The 13,519-nt window shown below is 42.6% G+C and overlaps 2 protein-coding genes across 2 annotated transcripts; both read right to left on the bottom strand.

Moving 5' to 3' along the window:
* Positions 1-7,429: 7,429 nt before the first annotated feature.
* LOC143773402 (germ cell nuclear acidic protein-like) lies at positions 7,430-10,622 on the bottom strand. The gene is made up of 7 exons (XM_077260863.1): positions 10,615-10,622; positions 10,409-10,550; positions 9,970-10,102; positions 8,830-9,037; positions 8,398-8,645; positions 8,076-8,206; positions 7,430-7,616 (listed from the first exon to the last, which is right to left on the bottom strand). Exons 1-5 carry the CDS (start codon positions 10,620-10,622, stop codon positions 8,561-8,563), a joined length of 576 nt encoding a protein of 191 aa, XP_077116978.1. The 3' UTR covers positions 7,430-7,616; positions 8,076-8,206; positions 8,398-8,560.
* A 363-nt stretch (positions 10,623-10,985) lies between these two features.
* On the bottom strand, positions 10,986-13,519 carry LOC143773431 (uncharacterized). Its single transcript, XM_077260882.1, has 6 exons — positions 13,005-13,519; positions 12,581-12,665; positions 11,847-11,889; positions 11,545-11,615; positions 11,331-11,444; positions 10,986-11,059 (listed from the first exon to the last, which is right to left on the bottom strand). The coding sequence occupies exons 1-6, from the start codon at positions 13,077-13,079 to the stop codon at positions 11,010-11,012; spliced, it is 438 nt and encodes a 145-aa protein (XP_077116997.1). The 5' UTR covers positions 13,080-13,519; the 3' UTR covers positions 10,986-11,009.

Consider the following 13,519-nt stretch of genomic DNA (forward strand, 5'->3'; position numbering starts at 1 on the left):
AACTCAGAAGAGGAAGGCAATTTAGGCAAAGGTACCAAATGAACCATCTTAGAAAACCGGTCACAAACCACCCAGATAACCGACATCCTCTGGGAAACCGGAAGATCCGAAATAAAATCCAGAGAAATATGCGTCCAAGGCCTCTCAGGGACCGGCAAAGGCAAAAGCAACCCACTGGCGCGTGAGCAGCAAGGTTTGGCCCGCGCACAAGTCCCACAGGACTGCACAAAGGAACGCACATCCCGTGACAAAGAAGGCCACCAAAATGACCTACTAACCAAATCTCTGGTACCAAAAATCCCAGGATGGCCAGCCAACACAGAACAGTGAACCTCAGAAATCACTTTGCTAGTCCATCTATCAGGAACAAACAGTTTCTCCACTGGACAGCGGTCAGGTTTATCAGCCTGAAATTCCTGAAGAACCCATCGTAAATCAGGGGAGATGGCAGAAAGAATAACCCCCTCCTTCAGAATGCCAACCAGCTCAAGGACCCCAGGGGAATCAGGCAAAAAACTCCTAGAGAGGGCATCAGCCTTAACATTCTTAGAACCCGGAAGATACGAGACAACAAAATCAAAACGGGAGAAAAACAGGGACCATCAGGCCTGTCTAGGATTCAACCGTTTGGCAGACTGGAGGTAAATCAGATTCTTATGATCGGTCAAGACCACAATACGGTGCTTAGCCCCTTCAAGCCAATGTCGCCACTCCTCAAATGCCCACTTCATAGCCAACAACTCACGATTACCGACATCATAATTGCGTTCCGCAGGTGAAAACTTTCGAGAGAAGAAGGCGCACGGTTTCATCAAGGAACCATCAGAATTCCTCTGAGACAAAACGGCCCCTGCCCCAATCTCAGAAGCGTCAACCTCAACCTGAAAAGGAAGAGAAACATCCGGCTGACGCAACACAAGGGCAGAAGTAAATCGGCGTTTAAGCTCCTGAAAGGCAGAAACGGCCGCAGAGGACCAATTCCTCACATCAGCGCCTTTCTTCGTCAAATCGGTCAGGGGTTTAACCACACTGGAGAAGTTGGCAATGAAACGGCGATAAAAATTAGCAAAGCCCAAAAATTTCTGAAGGCTCTTCACGGATGTGGGCTGGATCCAATCATGAATGGCCTGAACCTTAACCGGATCCATTTCTATAGATGAAGGAGAAAAAATGAAGCCCAAAAAAGAAACCTTCTGTACTCCAAAGAGGCATTTAGACCCCTTCACAAACAAGGCATTATCACGAAGGATCTGAAATACCATCCTGACTTGTTTCACATGAGACTCCCAATCATCCGAAAAAATCAAAATATCGTCCAAATATACAATCATGAATTTATCAAGATAATTCCGAAATATATCATGCATGAAGGACTGAAACACAGATGGAGCATTAGAGAGTCCGAATGGCATCACAAGATATTCAAAATGGCCCTCGGGCGTATTAAACGCAGTTTTCCATTCGTCGCCCTGCTTAATACGAACAAGATTATATGCCCCTCGAAGGTCAATCTTAGTAAACCAACTAGCCCCCTTAATCCTAGCAAACAAATCAGAGAGCAAAGGCAAAGAGTATTGGAATTTGACCGTGATCTTATTCAAGAGGTGATAATCAATACAGGGTCTCAAGGAACCATCCTTCTTGGAAACAAAAAAGAAACCTGCTCCCAATGGAGAAGAAGATGGCTGAATATGCCCCTTCTCCAAAGACTCCTTAACATAACTCCGCATGGCGGCATGTTCAGGCACAGACAGATTGAAAAGTCAGCCCTTAGGGAACTTACAGCCTGGAATCAAGTCAATAGCACAATCACAATCCCTATGCGGTGGAAGGGAACTGGACTTGGGCTCATCAAAAACATCCTGGAAATCTGACAAAAACTCAGGAACTTCAGAAGCGGGGGAGGAGGAAATTGACATCAAAGAAACGTCATCATGAACCCCCTGACAACCCCAACTAGTCACAGACATAGATTTCCAATCCAACACCGGATTATGCACCTGTAACCATGGAAACCCCAGCACAATAGCATCATGCAGATTCTGCAACACCAGAAAACGACAATCTTCCTGATGGGCTGGCGCCATACGCATGGTTAGCTGTGTCCAAAACTGAGGTTTATTTTTAGCCAATGGTGTAGCATCAATGCCCCTCAAAGGGATAGGACTCTGCAAAGGCTGCAAGGAAAACCCACAACGTCTGGAAAATTCTAAGTCCATTAAATTTAACGCGGTGCCCGAATCCACAAATGCCATGACAGAAAATGACGATAATGAGCAGATCAGGGTCACAGATAACAGAAATTTTGGTTGTACATTACTGATGGTAACGGAACTAGCGATTCTCTTGACACGCTTAGTGCAATCAGAAATAACATGAGCAGAATTGCCGCAGTAAAAACACAACCCATTCTGACGTCTGAATCCTTGTCGTTCGGCTCTAGACACAATCCTATCACATTGCATAGGCTCAGGACTCCGCTCGGAAGACAACGCCATAGTGTGCACAACTCTGCGCTCACGCAAGTGCCGATCAATTTCAATGGCCAGAGACATAGAATCACTCAGACCAGCAGGCGTGGGGAAGCCCAACATAACATCTTTAACGGATTCAGAAAGACCCTTTCTGAAAATTGCCGCCAAAGCATCCTCATTCCATTTAGTCAGCACAGACCATTTTCTAAATTTGTGGCAATACGATTCTGCCGCTTCTCGACCCTGACACAGGGCCAACAGTGTTTTCTCAGCATGCTCTACAGAGTTAGGTTCATCATATAATAACCCAAGCGCCTGAAAAAAAGGTGTCTACATTAAGCAACGCCGGATTCCCAGGTTCCAGGGCAAATGCTCAATCCTGGGGGTCACCACGCAACAGAGATATGACAATTTTAACCTGCTGGATGGGATCACCAGAGGAACGGGGCTTCAGAGCAAAAAACAGTTTACAGTTATTTTTAAAGCTCAGAAATTTAGACCTGTCCCCAAAAAACAGATCAGGGGTAGGAATTCTAGGCTCTAAAACAGGAGTCTGCAGTCTGCACGATATAATCAGAAATACCCTGTACTCTAGCATCAAGTTGATCCACACGAGAAGCAAGTCCCTGAACATCCATATCAGCGCCTAACTCCTGAGCCACCCAGAGGTAAGAGGGGAAAAAACACAACAGAGTACAGAAAAAAAAATGGCTCAGCACTTTCTTTCCCTTCTTTTGAGATGCGGTTAACTCATTGTTGGCCAGTTGTACTGTTATGAACTGGTGGCCTAGGAGCAGCATGAGACGTACTCTGGAGAAGGTGGTATCTATACTGACCGCGGACCCTGAACTTAACACCGCAACTAGAAGTAGCCGTGGGATGTACCTACTGATCCTAGACACCTCGACACAGCCGGAGAACTAATTAACCCTATAGATAGAAAAGGGAAAGCTATCTCGCCTCAGAGAAAATTCCCAAAGGATAGGCAGCCCCCCACAAATATTGACTGTGAGAGGAGAGGAAAAAACATACACAGGCTGAAAACAGGATTTAGCAAAGGAGGCCAATCTAGCTAGATAGAAAAGATAGGACAGAGTACTATGCGGTCAGTAATAAAATGCTATGAAATATCCACCACAGAAAGTACAAAAACTTCACATCTAACTAAAGACATGAAGGGGTATATCTGCCTTTCCAGAGATTCCAGCTGGACTGCATAAATTCTTACACAGATTAAGCTGGACAAGAAAAAACATGAAATGCACTGAACAATAAGACACACAAAATGTGGGCTGCAAAACAAGCAGGACTTATCTTGGTGAAAAGACCAGGAAGCAAGAGAGACCATGAAGAGATGTGAATCCTCCAGATACAATTGACAACTGGCACTCATTAAAGGGTGAAGCCAGACTAAATAGCCCAGTCCAGAGTGAACACACCTGATAACTGCTGTGAATGACAGACAGCAGCGCTACCACTGATAACCACCGGAGGGAGCCCAAGAACAGAATTCACAACAATCTTTGTACTTGGACGCATTCATGTTTCCTTCAATGGCAACCAGTCATCCTGTCCCTGCAGAGGAAAAACACCCCCATAGCATGATGCTGCCACCATCTTGTTTCACTGTTGGGATTGTATTGGGCAGGTGATGAGCAGTGCCTGTTTTTCTCCACACATACCGCTTAGAGTTATTATCACCAAAAAGGTCTATCTTCGTCTCATTAGACCAGACAATCTTATTTCTAATAGTCTGGGAATCCTTCATGTGTTTGTTAGCAAACTCTTTGCGGGTTTTCTTATGTCTTGCACCGAGGAGAGGCTTCGTTGGACCACTCTGCCACAAATGCCTGACTGGTGGAGGGCTGCAGTGATAGTTGACTTTGTGGAACTTTCTCCTATCTCCCTACTGCATCTCTGGAGCTCAGCCACAGTGATCTTGGGGTTCTCCATTACCTCTCTCACCAAGGCTCTTCTCTCACGATTGCTCAGTTTGGCTGGACGGCCAGGTCTAGGAAGACTTCTTGTGATCCCAAACTTCTTCCATTTAAGGATTATGGAGGCCACTGTGCTCTTAAAAACCTTGAGTACTGCAGAAATTCTTTTGTAACCTTGGCCAGATTGGTGCCTTGCCACAATTCTGTCTCTGATCTCCTTGGCCAGTTCCTTTGACTTCATGATTCTCATTTGGTCTGACATGCACTGTGAGCTTTGAAGTCTTATATAGACAGGTGTGTGCCTTTCCAAATCAAGTCCTATTAGTTTAATTAAACGAAGCCGGACTCCAATGAAGGAGTAGAACCATCTCAAGGAGGATCACAAGGAAATGGACAGCATTTGACTTAAATATGAGTGTCTGAGCAAAAGGTATGAATACTTATGACCATGTGATATTTCAGTTTTTCTTTTTTAATAAATATGCAAACATTTCTACATTTTTGTTTTTTTTCAGTCAAGATGGGGTGCAGAGTGTACATTAACGAGAAAAAAAATGTACTTTTTTGAATTTACCAAATGGCTGCAATGAACAAAGAGTGAAAAATTTAATTGGGTCTGAATACTTTCCGTACCCACTGTATATAGCTGTTTTGTGATATCTTGGACATTGCAACATTACAATCTGCACACATCATCAGCCATAATGTCTATTATGGCAATTTTGAAGGAGCACAAGTAAGTGTACAGTCAGCTTTTGAAATTGATATTTGAGAAGCAGGAAGTATCACAATGACTTTGACAAGGACCCAGTTTGATGGCGATACAACTGGGTCAGAGGAACTCCAGAACGGCAGGTTGTGTTTAGTATGTCCCACTTAGTACCTGCCAAATGTGGTCCAGAAACTACGACCGATGAAGCTGCAAATAACGGTCCACAGGCCTAAGATCCTAATACTTATATTAGGCCCTGCCACCCCACTCAAACAGGAGCTATCATGAAAAATGACAACTCTTTTTTTATTTTAACATATTGCCGATAATATTTCCGGCCTCAGGTAGGCTTCTGAAATCATTGCACATGGGCAGTTAATTTTTGGGCCTGCTTGCAGCCAGAACCTCTGGCCTAGAGTGAACACCAGGTTGGCAATGTGATGTGGGCAGAGAGGTGAAGGAATGGATATTGGCAAGGAACAGAGGGATGGCCGGAGTGGTGAGGTAAGTATGAGGGTTTTTTTATATTTTTACATCTTATACTTATTATGCTCTGAGGTCTAGAAAGTCCACAGAGCAGAATAGGGAACATTCAATTCACAGAGAATCAAATGTCTGATTTGTCAAATTCAGATTTTGTCAGGTCCAAAAAATCTGCAGTCAAAATATAAGTTAAAATATTAGTAAAGTTTTAGTAAGTTAAGTTATTCAATAGATTGTATTGTTTACTCAGTCTACCCATGAAAGTAAACCCATAAATATATATGCATATAGAAATAAAATGTCTGCTCACCTGTATTAATGTGTTGCACACACATAGCTTTACTTATAGGTGCAACTTATGGTCACCAGGATGAACACAAGTGACGTTTTTAGTGTAGAAAATTACAAATTGACCATGTCCGTAGTCTTGCACTCCATCGGTGAGCCACACATTTCCATACTTGTTTTCATTACTGTTGGTGTATAGGAATGTTTAGGCCACACTCGCGTACCATCGGGAAGGCCCCTACTCAGCTGGGCCCATTATCTCTGATCGCTCTGTCTTTCACCGTTTGTCAAAATGGGAGCCTTCTGTGCTCCATTTGTAATAAACAGTGGTCAAGCAAGCGCACAGCTGTGCTGTTAATTCTATATAGAGCTCCCATCGATCTAGAAACTGTGTATAGATGGTAACATCTTCTTACCACAATACATCTTTACTCTAGTTAAAAAAAAAACAAGTTCCCTATGTAATTATTCATGGGTTAGTTGTCAGATTGTGTTATAAATTTTCTTTAACTTTCCTCACTTGCCACGCCATGCCAGACATGGTGTCAGGCAGATTCTGCACCTCAGCAATCTGAAGCTCCTGAGGATGGCCACTGGACACAGGAGAAGGAGAAAGATCAGGAATACATGTAAAGAAGAAGACCGGGCTGTGGGTGCTGACAAGGCACCAGGTTTGGAACTGCTGGGGCCAGGCCTACTGTTGCAAGGGGGAAGGAGATGGGGAACTGAGCAGAACCTTGACCTGTGTAGAGGGGGCGTGGTGAGACAGGGGAGGATAAGAAGGTTAGTGAGGGAAAAGAGCGGGCTTTCCTTCCAGAGAGAGGTGTCAGTGAGGACCGGCGCTGAGCCGTGAGAAAAGATAGGACGCTCTGCAGAGATAAAGGTTGGGTACAGCGAGGACCCTCAGACTTCGTGGAGCATGTGGAGGAGCGCACGCCAAGTAGAGGATTGCCGTGGACTACTCTTGGCTGTGCAGCAGCATAACATACTAGGGGCTCAGTGGGTCAGACAAGTGACTGCCCGCTGCCACCAGAAGGAGACCGACCTGTTAGGTGGGGAAGCCGGAAGAACTCAGCACCGGCCTCAGCTGCCAGCCAGCCACCCAACCCAGGAGAAGAGAGAGGCACCCAAGTAACGCTAAGTGAAATTGATATATAACCTGCCACCTTTAGTTGTTCTTCCCCTTTCTTTCCCTCGGCAACCACCTGATTTATTTCCTGTTGCTACATGCTTGGAGGTCTATCCCTGTAACAATTAAATCAGTGATTGTTTTCCCGTTAACCCTTGCTCTGTGCCTCTGTGTCTCTGCATCCAATTACCTGTGTTACATACACACAGTATCTTTTTAGATTTTGTTTTTATTTGGGGTTGGGTGATGGAGAATATATATATTTCATATGGGTACAGGTAGAAGAGGTATAGGGTATAGCTGGGGGTCAACCTTTTTTGCTTTTCTTATTTTTTGTTGACTCTCTTTTTTATTTTATAACATTTTCTCAGCACTCTATTCCTCTTCTTCTGCATTAGGTCAACAGTTGGTATCATGAGTTGCTCTTCTGGGCTTTGGGAGGACTTTGGTATATAACAACTCTCCATTAGCAGCAGTTTTAGTCGTAATCACTGCTTGGAGAAGTCACGTTGTTCACCATGTAGATAGCCTTCAGAATAACATGCAGACCATGAGCAGGATCATTTTGTGCATTAATGCTTTTGTAATGCGCTCTACAGAGAAAAAAAATACAATTACTATAAAAAGTAAATATACTTAACACACATAGATAACACAAGTGCAAACCTGCTAGGCCATATTGTAGGAAAGGCTCAATGAATAAATGCCTCAGAGCTTTGGAGATTGTACCAACTATAAGACCTAAAGTATCTCCACCACCCAGGCTGACTCTTCTTATTCATCGACCCAGCAATTTCCAGTTGCCCCCTGCCAGCTACTATTTATATGTATGGTATTTTATCCATTTCTGATCTCCCACATTTATAAAAAAAAAAGGATTTTTGAAGATTTTTCACGAATTGTGTTCATTTAAGAATATAAAGAAATGTATGTGTATGTTTCTCTTGTCTGGAAGATCTGAAAGGTGCAGTAACTTCAATCCACCCCTAACAACCTGTGACTCCTATCAAAATGTCATATTTTTTGCTAAACGATTGTGATGTAAAACTTACCTGTGGAGTCACAGAAATTTTCAAGATCTCTCAATCCTGGAATATCAATCCTCATCCTAATAGATATGGATACAATGGGCACATGTTGCGCTCAGTGTTTTACTTCAAGTTATTTGTATGGAACCAGGAACCTAAAGATGAGGAATGAAGAATCAAAATGAATGAAATATGCTGTTCCATGAAACACAGTGGAAACTGCAGTGCCTTCGAGGACACGACAAAAAGCGTCTACTGGTCCTAAAGATTTCCTAAAGCACCAGGTCCTGGGGTGACTGTATAAATACACTCCTACAATGAACATATAAAGAATATACACACTTACATTTGGTAATGGAAGCAATAAATTGCTTCTGTTTGACAGTACAGCCTGGATTTTGTTTCTGCAGGTTTTGTTGGATTTTTCCAGATTCTGGTCTTATATCTGGAAAATGGGTCTCCTTGAGATGTAGATGGAGGATGATCTAAGGAGACAGATGGTCCTAACCTTAAGCCGTGTTTTGCATTGTAAGTTTCCCTCCACATTTACGGCAAAATGTTCTCTGTTCACTGATTTTCGTGAAACGGCCGACTCTAAAAAGACAGAAAGAACATGGATTGGCAGTCAAGAAAGGATAGAAATATCAGTTACTGGAGGAAGAGAAAGGATTATTCATGGAAAATTAGATCTCAGTCATCTGTGATCTCCTGGTAGCAGAATATAAATTGCATTAATGTAGTTTCTTTAGAATTATATAAGAAGAAAATATCTCCTTACCTGTATCCACACCCTGCACACACATAGTTGTATCGGTAATTAATGTCATACGCATGATACATTCTCACAGGTGGCAATTCGGGGTGAACATGTATGAGCTTTTCTGTGTAAGATGTCCAGAGTGGCCCATGTCCATCATTTTGCACTCCCTCAATGTGCCAGCAGGCGACATGGCACAATTCATGTGCCAGTGAATCTCTAAGGCGCTCTAAAGATAGAAAATATATAATTACGATAAGTCAAGAAGATATTTTACATCACAATTGCAAACCTACTAGACCATAATATATGAGAGGCTCAAGAGACATTTGCCCTGGAGCTTTGGAGGTATAGGACCTGAAGGATCTCCATTACTCAGGCTGACTCTTCTGATTAATCGTCCCAGTAATTTATAGTTGCATCCGTGGCAGTTACTATCTATGTGTATTTTATCCATCCACTGTTTACCTCCAGATCCCTCACTATTAAGAAATAAGGGGTCCCACAAGGATTTTCAATGATCACAACTGATGAACAACATATAGCCATGCATGTGTGTGTTTCTCTTGTTTGGAAGCTATGAAAATTGCAGTAACTTCATTCCTGCCTTAAATGGAAGCTGTCATGTGAAAAAACATTATTAACCTCCAAATATGGAGTTAATGTGCAGGTTAAAGGTGTTCTGAATCTTCCCGACACCGGCACTTAGGCCAGGAGGAAATAAACATTGGTCCCTCTGGCAGCGTTCAGCTTCCAGTCATAGCAGCGGCACGGGTTCAGTCACTGCTCTGTGTAAAGTGAGTGGCATCTGTAACCCACCCCCTGTGACTGACTGACAGCAGCTTAGCATTAGACCTGGCTGTCAGTCAGTGCCGGGGCACGGTTACAGCAGCAGCTCGCTATACACAGAGCAGTGACTGAACCCTTGATGGTGCCGTCCCTATGACTGAAAGCTGCCTGTTAATTGAATAAAGTTCATTTCCTCCCAGCAGTGGAGGTCTAAGTGCCGGCACTGGGCAGGTTCAGAACGCTGTTAACCTGCAGATTAACCTCATATCGGCAGGTTAATAGCGTTTTTTCACATAAAAGGTTCTCTTTAACAACCTGGTACTTCTATCAAAATTTTATATTTTTACCAAATGATCACTATAAGAAACTTACCTGCAGAGTCACAGACTTTGTCTGAGAGTTCAATAAAGGAATACTGTTCCCCGTCCTTATAGATGTTCGTGCAGAAAGCAGATGTTGCCGTCAGTCTTTTGCTCCACTTGAATGTTATTTTGGACTCAGGAAGCTGAAGATGAGGAATTAAGAAATAAAATACATTATATCTATAATTCAACGTAAAACAGCATTAAATGCAGTCCCTTCTAGGACACTACAAAAGGGAGGTATAAGTTGTGACTACTGGTCCTAAAGACACCCGTAGGCACCAGGTCCCGGGGTGACTGCTACCTCCTCTGCACCAGTATAACTGCATTTACATAGAGGAACAGTAAAGGTCTTTGATAATATATACTCCACCGACATTTACATGAAGAGTTACAGATATAGCAGAATATAGATGAATATATACAACCCCGGGATTGTAATATTTTACCTCGTTCTCAAACACGGTGCTGTTATAGAGCTTAAACAGCCGTGTAACCAACTCATGTTTGTAGCTCTGAAAGTCCTGCATGTATTTAGATGCCGGAGATGTGATGTCCTCTATAAAGCAGCCCCGGATGGTACAAATAGGCCTGGAAGAACAGAAGATCATACATGAAGCCTTAGGTTATATCTCAAAACATACAGAACATTTACCTATTCATTCCTTTCCCCTACAATGTAGAAGGGATTTCCCAATTAAGTATCGCGTCACCCAAATGGTAGAAGGTCAGGGGCACAAATACAATAGGGTCAGCCAGCAATAAGCTACAAGTCGGGGCAGGTGGATTATCAGCATTGAAATAAACCTCTCAAAAATGTCAATACAAGAATCCAATATCATCTCTATGTCAGTGGAACTGCAAGATCTTCTTGGGATCCAGGATTTATACATGGCAGAGAGGAGGGATTATCTACACCCTGACATAGATTGGGATGTAAAACGAGGAGATGTGGGAGTGCTGGATTTTGGGAACTGAGCTGATGACTGAGGATATCCACCAGTAGGGGGCACCACTTCTCGTTTATAGTGTTTCATAGCTTTATATAACTTACTGCTCCTCTGAGGTGGATCTCTCCAGGCATCCAGATGATTCTGTATCTGGAAGGAAACATGGAGCAGTGAAAATAGTGCCATCTTTGATAAGTTTTACATTGAGGCATCTATATAATATTGTTACAGAGATTAGGAATATCTACAGCCCTTGATTGAAATAGAGTGAAGAGGCACCAGAAATGAATGTGCAATTCTACTTTTTACTCCTTTGTCCACTTGTTGGCTATCACGTGAAGGTGCATTGTTAAATTATCTTTAGGGGAAATGTATGTAATCTGTATAGATTGCGGTATAAACCATAATATTGGACACTGACCAGTGACAGGAGATGATGGTTCTATTATGATACAGTCATCGTCATCGCTGTCAGTGTGTGGAGGTCCACACTGCTCAGGGGTATCATAATCCTCGATGTCAGAAGTCCTGAGACCTGTGAATATCACATAACAGAACAGAACATGGATCAATGGACTGTGTCAAATACCGGAAATTTAGGTTGTGTCTAGAAAACACAGCTAATTAGTCCTTACTTTCGCGAGATGATATTTTCTCCCCAGAAGAATACTCATCATCGTCAGAAATAACAATGACATCAGTGGAACTGTGAAAACAAATGCAGAAATAGGAATCAGTGGGGAAAATTCTAATGTTAAAAATGAATGAGATTATGGATTAAAATTATTGGTATAAATGGATCAGATGAAGCAATTCAGAGCCCAGGAACCACAAGAGTCATATTATATAAAGCTGGAATGAAGGACACCGATTGTCCCCAATAATGTCTACCAATGGGACCTGAGCTCATAGTTGGAGAAGATGTGATTCATCCTACCTGAAGAAGTCATTGCTACATGACGGGAAAGATGTTATTAGTTCTGAGGAAGAAACAAAAATGAATATATTAGACTGTTATTATGGATAACAGCAGTAAGTGATAATTAAAACGGACTACTAGGACTTCAGAAAACTTCTGATGATGGGGCCAAACTGTCATCATTATCTTTTTTACCAGTTACAACTAAAGCCCCCATCACACTAAGCGAGGTCGCTAGCGAGATCGCTGCTGAGTCACAAGTTTTGTGACGCAACAGCGACCTCAGTAGCGATCTCGCTATGTTTGACACGTGGCAGCGACCAGGCCCCTGCTGTGAGATCGCTGGTCGTGTCGGAATGGCCTGGACCTTTTTTTGATCGTTGAGGTCCCGCTGGGTAGCACACATCGCTGTGTTTGACACCTTACCAACGACCTCGTTGACGACAACGTCTCACAGGACGTCCCTCATCGAGGTCTGAATCGTCATAATAGCTGCCATGTGACATCGTTGTACAGGTCGCTACAGATCGCTGCTGCGTCGTTGGGAAGATCTCACTGTTTGACATCACACCAGCGACCACATAGCGACGCAGCAACGATCCCTGACAGGTCGTATCGTTGTCGGGATCGCTTTAGCGTCGCTAAGTGTGACTGGGCCTTAAGTCCCAATGAATGAGACACATTTGTTCTAGTAAACCCATTATTGTTAGGACACATATCAGCAGGGGCTAGATTGCATTGGAAATCAGTACCTGGGTCTATAGGTGTTATCCCATTTTTTAATCCACCTTCCGTTTGATAGTTCGGAAGTCTTGATCTTTTCTTGGGGGGATGGGACTAGAAAAAGAGAAGAAATATAAGACTCGAAATGTCACATAAATCATAATGAACATCTGGGTATGAAAGGGTATGAAAATAACACGCAGGGTCAGTTCTGGCTTTTACAAGGAGCATTTTATTCTTATAGAATAGTAATAATATATTTATTAATATAATTGTCAGTGATGGTCTATTAAGATGGATATAAACTCCCCAAACAGGAATATTACTCTTCATTATCCGCTATTAAGGAGATAACAATCAGTAATATTGATCATTCTAACAAGTCGTCACATAAATCATCATAGATGATAGATTAGTATTACATAAGAATAATGCAGAAAAGTGACGGCTCACCTGATGGAAATCCACATCACTGCTGTTCTCTGAATCCGATATAATAATACGCTTACAGCACTTTTTATTCGCCATACTTGCACTCACTTAACGCCACAATCCTCACTCTCCAACGCCTTAAACAACCCTCAACGGAATCAGGGGTTACACAGCATCTAGAACTGTCCGGTAAATTGTGACATCACTGTAGTGACACCATCAGCTCTGGACCATTGTCACTGTGACCTCAGCACATATACAATTATAAGCTGCTAGATATGTCTAGATAGGAGGCTGCACTAATACTCCCAAACACTTATTCTAATCACATGGAGTAATAATAATGGGATGATTATTTGTAAAAAGTGTTGTTTTGTATTGGAGAATGCAGCCTAGATTTCTCCCCTCACTCCACTTTTATTTTCTTTCCTTCTCTCGCCTTGATCTTTCCTATTTTATCATTGCTATTATAATATCTTATAAGGTATAAATTTACATGTCTGTTTCCCAAATCTTATTGTGATGTTTATCGTTTC

Source organism: Ranitomeya variabilis, chromosome 5 (assembly GCF_051348905.1).
Source record: "Ranitomeya variabilis isolate aRanVar5 chromosome 5, aRanVar5.hap1, whole genome shotgun sequence".
NCBI classification, from domain to species: Eukaryota; Metazoa; Chordata; class Amphibia; order Anura; family Dendrobatidae; genus Ranitomeya; species Ranitomeya variabilis.